Source organism: Heteronotia binoei, chromosome 9, assembly GCF_032191835.1.
Source record: "Heteronotia binoei isolate CCM8104 ecotype False Entrance Well chromosome 9, APGP_CSIRO_Hbin_v1, whole genome shotgun sequence".
Classification (NCBI taxonomy): domain Eukaryota; kingdom Metazoa; phylum Chordata; class Lepidosauria; order Squamata; family Gekkonidae; genus Heteronotia; species Heteronotia binoei.
Window position 1 is genome coordinate 121,903,231 of NC_083231.1, and position 14,209 is coordinate 121,917,439.

The window sequence follows — 14,209 nt, forward strand, 5'->3', positions numbered from 1 at the left end:
CCCAGGCACCATCAGGAGGTCCATCAGTGGGACCAGGACACTAGAAGCCCTCCCACTGTAGCTCCCCAAGCACCAAGAATACAGAGCATCATCACCCCAGACAGAGTTCCAACAATACACTGTGGCTAATAGCCACTGATGGACCTCTGCTCCATATTTTTATCTACCCCCTCTTGAAGCTGGCTATGCTTGTAGCCGCCACCACCTCCTGTGGCAGTGAATTCCACATGTTAATCACCCTTTGGGTGAAGAAGTACCTCTTTTTATCCGTTCTAACCCGACTGCTCAGCAATTTCATCAAATGCCCACGAGTTCTTGTATTGTGAGAAAGGGAGAAAGGGACTTCTTTCTCTACCTTCTCCATCCCATGCATAATCTTGTAATCCTCTATCATGTCACCCTGCCTTCGACGTTTCTCCAAGCTAAAGAGCCCCAAGTGTTTTAACCTTTCTTCATAGGGAAAGTGTTCCAAACCTATAATCATTCTAGTTGCCCTTTTCTGCAGTTTTTCCAATGCTATAATATCCTTTTTGAGGTGCGGTGACCAGAATTGCACACAGTATTCCAAATGAGACCGCACCATCGATTTATACAGGGGCATTATGATACTGGCTGATTTGTTTTCACTTCCCTTCCTAATAATTCCCAGCATGGCGTTGGCCTTTTTTATTGCAGTCGCACACTGTCTTGACAATTTCAGTGAGTTATCTACCACAACCCCAAGATCTCTCTCTTGGTCAGTCTCTGCCAGTTCACACCCCATCAGCTTGTATTTGTAGCTGGGATTCTTGGCCCCAATGTGCATTACTTTGCACTTGGCCACATTGAACCGCATCTGCCATGTTGACGCCCACTCACCCAGCCTCAACAGATCCCTTTGGAGTGCCTCACAATCCTCTCTGGTTCTTACCACCCTGAACAATTAAGTGTCATTCGCAAACTTGGCCACTTCACTGGAGTATGCTGCCGACTCTGCCCTCCGCAGCTGCCATTTTCTCCAGGACCCACCTGGAGATTAAGCAACACGCAGAGAATCACAGCAAAAGGTGACAAGAGTAAACCCTGAGGTTCTGTGATAACCAGCCTCTATATCACGTAACACAATTTTTGAAAGCTGTGAATGTTTCGAAGGGGAAGAGTTGGAATCTTGCCCGTGCTTTGATGAAATTGTAAAAAGCTGGTCAAAGCCTTCGGTGAAACGGGGGGGGGGGGGGGGGAGGGGAACAAAGCACAACCTTGTAGCTGTGTTGGGCTGCGTACATCTCGAGCTGAATCTTCCAAGAGACATCATGGGGTCTCCTCAGGAGCAAGCAGACCGAGGATTCCCTTTAACATACGGAAGGACGGAACTTTATTCTTACGAGACAGTTTACCCTGAACTTTCAAAGACTATGTTCTTCCTTTTTGTTCACAAAGGGTGTTCTATTTATCAGTGTATGTTTTGGAATAATGTTTTGTGAGAAAGTTTCAAATAGTATAAAGAGGTTTGTAAGTATCAAAAATTGTGTTAAGTGATATAAAGTAAAGGGGCAAGAACCGTTTGTTTTCGACTCTGGGGTGACGTTGCTTTCCAACGTTTTCACAGCAGACTTTTTTACGGGGTGGTTTGCCATTGCCTTCCCCAGTCCTCTACACTCCCCCCCCCCCCCAGCAAGCTGGGGACTCATTTAACTGACCTCGGAAGGATGGAAGGCTGAGTCAACCTCGAGCCGGCTACCTGAAACCAGCTTCTACTGGGATCTAACTCAGGTTGTGAGCAGAGCTTAGGACTGCAGTACTGCAGCTTTAACACTCACCGCCACGGGGCTCTTCATGTGAATTTAGGGGGAGGTATTTGTGAGTTTCCCGCATTGTGCATGGGGTTGGACTAGATGACCCTAGAGGTCCCTTCCAACTCTATGATTCTATGAAAGGAAAGCTCCCCTGTGCAAGCACCAGTCGTTTCCGACTCTGAGGTGACGTCGCTTTCACGACGTTTTCACGGCAGACTTTTTACAGGGTGGCTTGCCGTTGCCTTCCCCAGTCGTCTACACTTCCCCTCCAGCAAGCTGGGGACTCCTTTGACCGACCTCAGAAGGATGGACGGCTGAGTCAACCTCGAGCCGGCTACCTGAACCAGCTTCCGCTGGGATCGAACTCCGGTCGTGAGCAGAGGGCTCCGATTGCAGTATTGCAGCTTTGTAGAGGCTGGTTATCACAGAACCCCAGGGTTTAGTCGTTGCCACCTGGGGACTGGCAATTCTGCTGGTTTTAGAAGAAAAGCATTGGGAACTGGGGGGACCCACAGCCGTGAATGGTGGCCAAACACCTTGTCAGGTGCACCAGCCTGGCAGGGCCGCCATGAGCCGCCATGGTCCTAGGGATGCCAACTATAATTTGGGGAATTCCTGGCGACTTGGGAGGGGGGAGCCCGGGGAGGGTCGAGTTTTGGGGAGAGAGAGAGAGCATCTAATGTAGCCTCAGGCATTCCAGTGTGTTCCAGGAGGATGCTTGAGACTGACTTTTGAGCCAATGAGCAAGGTGGGGCTCCCATTATGACCTCATCGGCCGAGGGCCAATCAGGAGGCGCTCCCCGTCAGGAGGGGTGCACGGCAGAGGAAGGGGAGAGCAAAGGACAGCAGGTAGGGGGCGCTGCCTTTCATGCCAGAAGGGACCATGCAAAACAGCAGCCCAGGCTGGGAGGTGAGCCTTGGGCATGGGCTACGGTGCCAACCTCCAGGTGGGGCTGAACGTTCTCCCTGGAGGAAAATGGCTGCTTTGGAGGGTGGAGTCTACGGCATTATACCCTGCTGAGATACCCCTCCCCTCCTCAACTCTGACCTTCCAAGGCGCCACTCCCAAAATCTCCAGAAATTTCTCATCCCAGACCCAGCCGCCCTGGGGTGCTGTGGTTTCTAAACGTCCGTCTTTATCTGAAATATCCCCAGTTCGTCCCTTCAGAATTCTTTCCCATTAGGATGCTTGCAAAGGCATGAAGTTGAAATTGGAGGTCTGCAAACCGGGCTTGTGACAAACTAGTATAAGAAGATAGATGCAGGCAGGGGGTCATTGGGTAGCAAAATAGGTGGTGGAGCACATTAGCATAACTCATTAGCATATGCCAACGCCAACCCCCACCCAAAGCAACCCAACGCACAAAAATAGAGAGCCCCGGGCAAGCGAGGCTCGGTTGGGCCGGCTAGAGATCCAGCCAGCCCAAGCAGGCCTCGCTCACCTGGGGCTCTCCTGGGCTGCCGCTCCCCCAGTCAAAAGGCCGGCATGCCACCTGCCAGCCAAAAGCAACCCGTTGCAAGAAAGGAGAGTCCCGGGTGAGCGAGGCCTGCTTGGGCTGGCTAGAGATCCAGCCTGCCGAAGCAGGCCTCGCTCACCTGCGGCTCTCCTGGGCCACCGCCCTCCCCCCCCAGTCAAAAGGTCAGCAAACCACTCGCTTCCCAAAATCACATGAGAAGTGGAGACAGGGTGGTGCGGGCTTCTGCAGGGGTTAACGGCTGCTGCTGGGGGTGTGGCAAAGCTCCTTGTGGTTGGCTGATTCCCTCCCTCTCCTAATCCAGGGATTGTTATGCAGCTGCACCTCCTAGTCAATGGACAAGGTAAGTGGGGAAGGGGGGTTCAGGTTGAGAAAGGTTCAGGAGCTGTGCTCCTGTGAGCCCCTGCTGCATTCAAGGCCTGGATCCAGGCGGGCAGCTGTGTTGGCCTGAACAACAGGACAACGTTTGAGTCCAGGGGGCACCTTGAAGACCCAACAAGTTTCATTTAAAGTATGAGCTTTCATGTGCGTGCACTCTTCTTGAGATACCGGGTGCGCGCGCATGGAAGCTCATACCGGTTGGTATCCCATCCAAGTACTAACCAGGGCCAACCCCTGCTTCGCTTTCAAGGCTGGACAAGATGAGGCTATAATGGGCTAGCCAGAGTCAGGGCTCTGGTTAGCATAGACCAGTTTGGTGCAGTGGTGAAGTGCACAGACTCTTATCTGGGAGAACCGGGTTTGATTCCCCACTCCTCCACTTGCACCTGCTGGAATGGCCTTGGGTCAGCCAGAGCTCTCTTCTCTGGGAGAACAGGGTTTGATTCCCCACTCCTCCACTTGCAGCTGCTGGAATGGCCTTGGGTCAGCCAGAGCTCTCTTCTCTGGGAGAACAGGGTTTGATTCCCCACTCCTCCACTTGCACTTGCTGGGAGGGCCTTGGGTCAGCCAGAGCTCTCTTATCTGGGAGAACTGGGTTTGATTCCTTACTCCTCCACTTGCAGCTGCTGGAATGGCCTTGGGTCAGCCAGAGCTCTCTTATCTGGGAGAACCGGGTTTTGATTCCCCACTCCTCCACTTGCAGCTGCTGGAATGGCCTTGGGTCAGCCAGAGCTCTCTTCTCTGGGAGAACCGGGTTTTGATTCCCCACTCCTCCACTTGCAGCTGCTGGAATGGCCTTGGGTCAGCCAGAGCTCTCTTCTCTGGGAGAACCGGGTTTTGATTCCCCACTCCTCCACTTGCAGCTGCTGGAATGGCCTTGGGTCAGCCAGAGCTCTCTTATCTGGGAGAACCGGGTTTTGATTCCCCACTCCTCCACTTGCAGCTGCTGGAATGGCCTTGGGTCAGCCAGAGCTCTCTTCTCTGGGAGAACCGGGTTTTGATTCCCCACTCCTCCACTTGCAGCTGCTGGAATGGCCTTGGGTCAGCCAGAGCTCTCTTATCTGGGAGAACCGGGTTTTGATTCCCCACTCCTCCACTTGCACCTGCTGGAATGGTCTTGGGTCAGCCAGAGCTCTCTTCTCTGGGAGAACAGGGTTTGATTCCCCACTCCTCCACTTGCACTTGCTGGAAGGGCCTTGGGTCAGCCAGAGCTCTCTTATCTGGGAGAACTGGGTTTGATTCCTTACTCCTCCACTTGCAGCTGCTGGAATGGCCTTGGGTCAGCCAGAGCTCTCTTATCTGGGAGAACCGGGTTTTGATTCCCCACTCCTCCACTTGCAGCTGCTGGAATGGCCTTGGGTCAGCCAGAGCTCTCTTCTCTGGGAGAACCGGGTTTTGATTCCCCACTCCTCCACTTGCAGCTGCTGGAATGGCCTTGGGTCAGCCAGAGCTCTCTTATCTGGGAGAACCGGGTTTTGATTCCCCACTCCTCCACTTGCACCTGCTGGAATGGTCTTGGGTCAGCCAGAGCTCTCTTCTCTGGGAGAACAGGGTTTGATTCCCCACTCCTCCACTTGCACTTGCTGGAAGGGCCTTGGGTCAGCCAGAGCTCTCTTATCTGGGAGAACTGGGTTTGATTCCTTACTCCTCCACTTGCAGCTGCTGGAATGGCCTTGGGTCAGCCAGAGCTCTCTTATCTGGGAGAACCGGGTTTTGATTCCCCACTCCTCCACTTGCAGCTGCTGGAATGGCCTTGGGTCAGCCAGAGCTCTCTTATCTGGGAGAACCGGGTTTTGATTCCCCACTCCTCCACTTGCAGCTGCTGGAATGGCCTTGGGTCAGCCAGAGCTCTCTTATCTGGGAGAACCGGGTTTTGATTCCCCACTCCTCCACTTGCACCTGTTGGAATGGCCTTGGGTCAGACATAGCTCTCTTATCTGGGAGAACCGGGTTTGTTTCCCCACTCCTCCACTTGCACCTGTTGGAATGGCCTTGGGTCAGCCAGAGCTCTCTTATCTGGGAGAACCGGGTTTGTTTCCCCACTCCTCCACTTGCACCTGTTGGAATGGCCTTGGGTCAGACATAGCTCTCTTATCTGGGAGAACCGGGTTGGATTCCCCACTCCTCCACTTGCACCTGCTGGAATGGCCTTGGGTCAGCCAGAGCTCTCTTATCTGGGAGAACCGGGTTGGATTCCCCACTCCTCCACTTGCACCTGCTGGAATGGCCTTGGGTCAGCCAGAGGTCTCTTATCTGGGAGAACCGGGTTGGATTCCCCACTCCTCCACTTGCAGCTGCTGGAATGGCCTTGGGTCAGCCAGAGCTCTCTTATCTGGGAGAACCGGGTTGGATTCCCCACTCCTCCACTTGCACCTGCTGGAATGGCCTTGGGTCAGCCAGAGCTCTCTTATCTGGGAGAACCGGGTTGGATTCCCCACTCCTCCACTTGCACCTGCTGGAATGGCCTTGGGTCAGCCAGAGCTCTCTTATCTGGGAGAACCGGGTTGGATTCCCAACTCCTCCACTTGCACCTGCTGGAATGGCCTTGGGTCAGCCAGAGCTCTCTTATCTGGGAGAACTGGGTTTGATTCCCCACTCCTCCACCTGCAGCTGCTGGAATGGCCTTGGGTCAGCCAGAGCTCTCTTATCTGGGAGAACTGGGTTTGATTCCCCACTCCTCCACCTGCAGCTGCTGGAATGGCCTTGGGTCAGCCAGAGCTCTCTTATCTGGGAGAACCGGGTTGGATTCCCCACTCCTCCACTTGCAGCTGCTGGAATGGCCTTGGGTCAGCCAGAGCTCTCTTATCTGGGAGAACCGGGTTGGATTCCCCACTCCTCCACTTGCACCTGCTAGAACGGCCTTGGGTCAGCCAGAGCTCTCTTATCTGGGAGAACCGGGTTTGATTCCCCACTCCTCCACTTGCACCTGCTGGAATGGCCTTGGGTCAGCCAGAGCTCTCTTATCTGGGAGAATCGGGTTGGATTCCCCCACTCCTCCACTTGCACCTGCTGGAATGGCCTTGGGTCAGCCAGAGCTCTGTTATCTGGGAGAACCCGGTTGGATTCCCCACTCCTCCACTTGCACCTGCTGGAATGGCCTTGGGTCAGCCAGAGCTCTCTTATCTGGGAGAACCGGGTTGGATTCCCCATTCCTCCACTTGCAGCTGCTGGAATGGCCTTGGGTCAGCCATAGCTCTCTTATCTGGGAGAACCGAGTTGGATTCCCATTCCTCCACTTGCAGCTGCTGGATGGCCTTGGGTCAGCCATAGCTCTCTTATCTGGGAGAACCGGGTAGGATTCCCCACTCCTCCACCTGCATCTGCTGGAATGGCCTTGGGTCAGCCAGAGCTCTCTTATCTGGGAGAACCAGGTTGGATTCCCCACTCCTCCACTTGCACCTGCTGGAATGGCCTTGGGTCAGCCAGAGCTCTCTTATCTGGGAGAACCAGGTTGGATTCCCCACTCCTCTACTTGCACCTGCTGGAATGGCCTTGGGTCAGCCAGAGCTCTCTTATCTGGGAGAACCGGGTTGGATTCCCCACTCCTCCACTTGCAGCTGCTGGAAAGGCCTTGGGTCAGCCAGAGCTCTCTTATCTGGGAGAACCGGGTTGGATTCCCCACTCCTCCACTTGCAGCTGCTGGAATGGCCTTGGGTCAGCTAGAGCTCTCTTATCTGGGAGAACCGGGTTGGATTCCCCACTCCTCCACTTGCAGCTGCTGGAATGGCCTTGGGTCAGCCATAGATCTCGCAGAGGTGTCCTTGAAAGGGCAGCTGCTGGGAGATCTCTCTCAACCCCACCCACCTCAAAGGGTTTCTATTGTGGGGGAGGAAGGGAAAGGAGATTGCGATCTGCTCTCTGAGATTTGGAGTGGAGGGCGGAATATAAATCCAATATCATCATCATCACCACCACCACCTTCTTCTTCTTCTGTCTTCCTTTCTCACTGTGACTCAAGGTAGATTACACAGAATAAATCAGTACAGCCCACAGGGTAGAACATCCAATGGATGGTGCAGTAGGATTTATGTATTTAAGAGAAGTCCTTTTTTGAATAAACAGTCAAGGAAAAACAACTATCATACAACCAGTTACTAAAAATACAAAGCGGGAAAATAGAATTGAAAACTGCAGAAGAACTAAACTATAAATATGATTGGTTTCAAATGCAACAAATAAAAAGTTTGATGGAGAATGATATCAAAGCTGAAGGAATAAGGAAAGAACAAACAGAAATGGAAAGAGTTCTGCTTGGAGATAATGAGAAATCAATTTCAAAAGTGTACAAATTACTTTTACAATGGGCTACAGAAGATGAAGTAGTGAAATCTCAAATGATAAAATGGGCAATTAATGTAAATAAAGAAATAAAGATGGAATCTTGGGAATATCTGTGGAAAAATTCCATGAAACTCGCAACATGTCATAGTATTAAAGAGAACTGTTTTAAGATGATGTATAGATGGTATATGACTCCAAAAAAATTAGCAAAGATGAACAATAAGATGCCAGATAGGTGCTGGAAATGTAAAAAGCATGAAGGTTCTTTCTACCATATGTGGTGGACTTGTGAAAGTGCTAAAATGTTTTGGCAAATGATTCAACAAGAGATATCTAAGATCCTGGGATATGAATTCAATAAAGAGGCAGAGACTTTTCTGCTGGGATTACAAATGGAAAAATTTCCAAAAGAAGATAGAACATTAATATGGTACTTGCTCTCAGCTGCTAGGACATTGTATGCGCAGTTGTGGAAGCAAGAAAAAATACCAGAAAAATGGGACTGGATTATGAAAGTTATGTCATGGAGTGAAATGGACAAATTAACAAGAAAATTAAGAGACTGTGATTTAGAAGTTTTTAACCAAGAGTGGAAGAAATTCAGAAGATATGTAGAGAAAGAGTGGAAAATAAAAGGACATTGGACAATTTTTGAGGATTAAGATTTTTAAGATAACAATATAACTCTTGAAGGGGGTTCTTCTTCCCTATGTTTCTTTTTTGTTTCGTTTTTTTTTCTTGATAGTTAAGGGTACCTTTAATATCTGTTTTTTTAAAGAAAATAACACTGGCGGGGGTCAAGTAATTGGGGGAGGGGTGGGAGAAAGTAAGATGTGGGGTAGAATGATGGTCTTTTTCTTAATATATATTAAGCTTTTTATAAGTTGTAGTTATAGTTCTACTACCATATGTTACTAATAAAATTGTTTATTCAAAAAAAAAGAGAAGTCCTGTTGGCTCAGGCCAATGGCCTATCCAGTCCCACACTCTGTGCCACACAGTGGTCTAAACTCAGGGGCCACCAGTGGGGCCAGAACTCCAGAAGCCCTCCCACTAGTGCCCCTCCCAAGCACCAAGAAGAAAGAGCATCCCTGCCGCAGACATAAGAACATAAGAGAAGCCATGTTGGATCAGGCCAATGGCCCATCCATCCCAACCATCTGTGTCACATAAGAACAGAAGAGAAGCCATGTTGGATCAGGCCAATAGCCCACCCAGTCCAGCACTCTGAGCCACAAAGTGGCCAAAACCCAGGCGCTATCAGGAGGTCCACCACTGGGGCCAGAAAACCGGAAGCCTTCCTACTGTTGCCTCCCAAGCACCAAGAATGCAGAGCATCACTGCCCCGGACTTTGTGGCAAAAGCCACTCATGGATCTACTTCATGCATTTATCCAGTCCCCTCTTATATCTCTCAAATGCTCTCTGAATTTAATTTGTCTCATGGGTCAGCATAAATTGAGAGAAAAATGAAAGCAATGGGTTTATCCCTAGAACTATTGTCCGTGCTGTCCTTCACCACCGCAGTCCAACAAATTAAAAACAGGTTGCTAGATATTGAGCGCCGAGACCTATACAGTCTGGATAAGAAAACTTGTTCCCCACTGAGTTTTGAGATCTCTCTTAGTACTGGGGAAATGGCCTCGTGTCTATCCGTCTTGCAGGTGCCCCAGCAGCGTAGAGCTTTTTCCCTTGCCAGATGCAACGCCAAGCCCTCTGCCGTTCTTTATGGCAGATTTAACAAGACAGCCTACTCAGTCAGACACTGTCTCTGTAAGCAAAAATGTGGGGAGTCCGTTACTCAGATTCTTCTTTATTGTAATTTGTATATGGATCGTCGTCACAAGGATTTACATCCTCTTTTAGTCAGCATGGTGGATTGTTCCGATGCACTATAGTCTTTCGAAGCAGACTTCATCTAGTGTCTAACGTAGCCTCAGGCATTCAAGTGTGTTCCAGGAGGATGCTTGAGACTGACTTTTGATGATATTGGATTTAAATCCCGCCCTCCACTCCAAAGAGTCTCAGAGCGGCTCACAATCTCCTTTACCTTCCTCCCCCACAACAGACACCCTGTGAGGTGGGTGGGGCTGGAGAGGGCTCTCACAGCAGCTGCCCTTTCAAGGACAACCTCTGCCAGAGCTATGGCTGACCCAAGGCCATTCCAGCAGGTGCAAGTGGAGGAGTGGGGAATCAAACAAGGTTCTCCCAGATAAGAGTCCGCACACTTAACCACTACACCAAACTGGCTCTCTCGACTTTTGAGCCAATGAACAAGGTGGGCTCCCATTATGACCTTATTGGTCCTAATGGCTCAGTTTCTTTATTCTGTTTTAAAGGCACGCCAGAGGATCTCATAGAAAGAGTTTATGGTTATGCTTTTCCTGATGTCTATGTATGCAATTGTTCCGTTTTATCTTTTTTTTTTTAATAACCAATTTGCTCTGATGTATACAGTATGTCTATATATTTCATGCCAATCAAGGCTAACTTGAGTCTTATGTATTTAAGAGAAGTCCTGTTGGCTCAGGCCAATGGCCTATCCAGTCCCACACTCTGTGCCACACAGTGGTCCAAACCCAGGGGCCACCAGGAGGTCCACCAGTGGGGCCAGAACTCCAGAAGCCCTCCCACTAGTGCCCCCCCCGTCCCTGCCACTTCTTTTTCCTTGTGGGTTCTTTGGCAAACACCTACCGAAAACGTATTTCTGGTGCTTCTTGGCGCTCCTTTCCACCACTTATAGTTAAGGGTAAGTTCGAGAGAGAGTTCCAAAGTGAGAATTAGCTCACCCCTCCGTCAGCTCAAAACCGGTGACCTAGTTTAGTCGCCGAAGCGTTAGCTAGCTCCGGGTAGGGGAAAGGTAGGGGTCTGTTAGGAAAGCCTCCGCCTCCCTTCCAGCCACTAGTGCCCCCCCCAAAGCACCAAGAAGACAGAGCATCCCTGCCACAGACGTAAGAACATAAGAGAACTAACTTGTCTTGATTTGACTCCCCACTTGAAGCTGTCTCTGTCTGTATCCACCGCCATTTCCTGTGGCAGTGACTTCCACACGTTAATTCCTCTTTCGACTTGTCGAAATGTGGAGCCAACCAGACGTGAAGGGCAGCATAACCCTTAACGCGATGCATCAAACAAATGACACGATAAGAGCCTGGTTCCTCTTTCGGATTTCCCGCAGGAGATTCCAAGATGCTCCTGGAGCCGTTGGTGAAACCCTGCTGTGTGCAAGGAGCTGGGGACGCCGTCCTCCGTGCCAACATGCCTCCTCACCTTGAAAGGTTCTGGAACGCCCTTCTCCTCCTGGCCGTTCTCCACTTCCTCCTCCAGATGGCCGTCTATGTCTCCTGCCTCTTCCTGGTCCTGCCCATGAGTTTTGTGGTCTCCAACGTGATCTGCGGGTAAGTCAGAAGCAGATGGAGGTGACCATAGACCAAGGCCAGTGCCCAGCATCCCCTCAACTTGAGAGCCAGTCTGGTGTAGTGTTAAGTGTATGGACTCTTATCTGGGAGAACAGGGTTGGATTCCCCACTCCTCCACTTGCCCCTGCTGGAACGGCCTTGGGTCAGCCAGAGCTCTGGCAGAGGTTGTCCTTGAAAGGGCAGCTGCTGTGAGAGCCCTCTCAGCCCCACCCACCTCACAGGGTGTCTGTTGTGGGGGAGGAAGGTAAAGGAGATGGTGAGCTGCTCTGAGACTCTTTGGAGTGGAGGGCGGGATATAAATCCAATATCTTCATCTTCTTCTCACGGGGTGTCTGTTGTGGGGAGGGGAAGGGAGTTTGAAAGGAACTTCCAGGGTCATCTAGTCAACTCCCTGCACAATGCAGGAAACCCACAAATACATACCCCAAATTCATAGGATCTTCATTGCTGCCAGATGGCCACCTAGCCTCTGTTGAAAAACCTCCAGTGAAGGAGAGCCCACCACCTCCCAAGGAGGAAGCCTGTTCACTGAGGGACCGCTCTAACGGACAGGAAGTTCTTCCTAACGTTGAGCTGGAAACTCTTTTGATTTAATTTCAACCCATTGCTTCTGGTCCTACCCTCCATTATTTCTTTGAAAAGGTGTGCGGTCCCTTTCTTTGTGATGGCCAGACCTCCCTTTGGAGTTCAATTTTGCTTGTCACACCCTTGCTCCTGGCTCCACCCCCAACGTCCCATGGCTCTACCGCCAAAGTTCCCTGACTCCACCCCAACGTCCCCTGACTCCACCCCCAAAGTCCCCTGGCTCCACCCCCAACGTCCCCTGGCTCCACCCCAACGTCCCCTGGCTCCACCCCCAAAGTCCACTGGCTCCACCCCCAAAGTCCCCTGGGCTCCACCCCAAAGCCCCCAGGTTCTTCTTGAGTTGGACTTGGCAACCCTAGCCAGAATCGCCGGTCCCATTTTCACCCTGCAAAACTGTGCTCCATCTGTTCTCAGGGCAAACACCATCATGTCGGCCACCTCCAGTGAGACGGTGTTAGCGGAACGCCAGCAGAGCCAAGGGGCTGGAGAAGGAACTCAAGAGGAGGAGCTCTGTTGCCCCCAGGGGGGGATGGAGGAACTGGTGCTCTCCTTGGCCACCGCCTACTTCCTGCTCCGCGCTGGGCTGGTCTTCTGCAACCTCGTCTTCGTCCTCCCCTTGCTCTTCTTCCTTAACGCACCCAGCTCCCACTGAGAAGGCCAAGAAGCCACCCTTGAATAAAGGAAGACACTGAAAACAAAGGCCGTGGAGACTCCATCTTGGGACACAGCAGGCAGCTCTGGACCTGGATGAGGAACGCTGGAGTTCGGCAGGCCCCCCAAAAAGTTTCCTAAGGCTGCAATTGATGCTTAGGGCTGTATTAGGGGGAGATATGTTAGAGCAGGAGTGTGGCTCAGTAGCAGAGCATCTACTTGGCATGCAGAAGGTCCCCGGTTCAATCCCCGACATCTCCTGGTAAAAAGGTCAGGCAGGAGGTGATGGGAAAGACCTCTCCCTGAGACCCTGGAGACTAATGGAGAAGGCTGTGGCTCAGCATGCAGAAGGTAAAGAAGAAGATATTGGATTTATATCCCGCCCTCCACTCCGAAGAGTCTCAGAGCGGCTCACAATCTCCTTTACCTCCTCCCCCACAACAGACACCCTGTGACGGTGGGTGGGGCTGAGAGGGTTCTCACAGCAGCTGCCCTTTCAAGGCAACCTCTGCCAGAGCTACGGCTGACCAAGGCCATGCTAGCAGGTGCAAGTGGAGGAGTGGGGAATCAAACCCGGTTCTCCCAGATAAGAGTCCGCACACTTAACCACTACACCAAAACTGGCTCAGAATGCAGAAGGTCCCAGGTTCAATCCTCGGCATCTCCAGTTGAAAGGACCAGGCAGGAGGTGATGGGAAAAGACCTCTGCCTGAGACCCTGGAGACTAATGGAGAAGGGCTGTGGCTCAGTGGTAGAGCCTCTGCTCAGCATGCAGAAGGTCCTAGGTTCAATCCCCATCATCTCCAGTTAAAAGGACCAGGCAGGAGGTGATGGGAAAGACCTCTGCCTGAGACCCTGGAGGCTAATGGAGAAGGGCTGTGGCTCAGTGATAGAGCATCTGCTTGGCATGCAGAAGGCCCCAGGTTCAATCCCCAGCATCTCCAGTTAAAAGGACCAGGCAGAGGTGATGGGAAAGACCTCAGCCTGAGATCCTGGAGAGCGGCTGCCAGTCTGAGTAGACAATACTGACCTTGATGGACCAGAGGTCTAATTCTGCTTGAGGTAGCTTCATGTGTGTCCATGTGTGTTCATCCAACATCTTCTTTCCAAACATCTCTCGATACTCACATGAACTTGCCTTACACTGAGACAAGTCATCGTCTTATCAAGGTGTTCAGACTGGCAGGGGGCTCTCCAGGGTCTCAGGCAGAGGTCTCCTCCATCACTTGCTGCTGATCCTTTTAACTGGAGAAGCCGGGGACTGAACCTGGGACCTTCTGCATACCAAGCAAGAGGCTCTAACCACTGAACTATGGCTTCTTTCCATGACTCTCCAGAGTTCTTTCCCATCACCTCCTGCCTGGTCCTTTCAACTGGAGATGCCGGGGATTGAACCTGGGACCTTCTGCATGCCGAGCAGATACTCTATCACTGAGCCACAGCCCTTCTCCATTAGCCTCCAGGGTCTCAGGCAGAGGTCTTTCCCATCACCTCCTGCCTGGTCCTTTTAACTGGAGATGATGGGGATTGAACCTAGGACCTTCTGCATGCCAAGCAGATGCTCTACCCCTGAGCCACAGCCCTTCTCCATTAGTCTCCCAGGGTCTCAGGCTGAGATGTTTCCCATCACCTCCTGCCTGGTCCTT

General features: G+C 51.5%; 1 protein-coding gene across 1 annotated transcript; it reads left to right on the forward strand.

The window, feature by feature from the left end:
* The first annotated feature begins 2,534 nt into the window (after nucleotides 1-2,534).
* LOC132577635 (uncharacterized) lies at nucleotides 2,535-12,564 on the forward strand. The gene is made up of 3 exons (XM_060247425.1): nucleotides 2,535-2,682; nucleotides 11,087-11,306; nucleotides 12,327-12,564. Exons 1-3 carry the CDS (start codon nucleotides 2,535-2,537, stop codon nucleotides 12,562-12,564), a joined length of 606 nt encoding a protein of 201 aa, XP_060103408.1.
* Nucleotides 12,565-14,209: the final 1,645 nt, after the last annotated feature.

Excerpts from the sequence above, each read along its gene's own strand:
- LOC132577635 (XM_060247425.1), top strand. The coding sequence starts at position 2,535 with ATGACCTCATCGGCCGAGGGCCAATCAGGAGGCGCTCCCCGTCAGGAG. Across the intron at positions 2,683-11,086 it reads ACAGCAGCCCAGGCTGGGAG|GAGATTCCAAGATGCTCCTG; the intron begins GTGAGCCTTGGG and ends GATTTCCCGCAG. Across the intron at positions 11,307-12,326 it reads GTCTCCAACGTGATCTGCGG|GGCAAACACCATCATGTCGG; the intron begins GTAAGTCAGAAG and ends ATCTGTTCTCAG.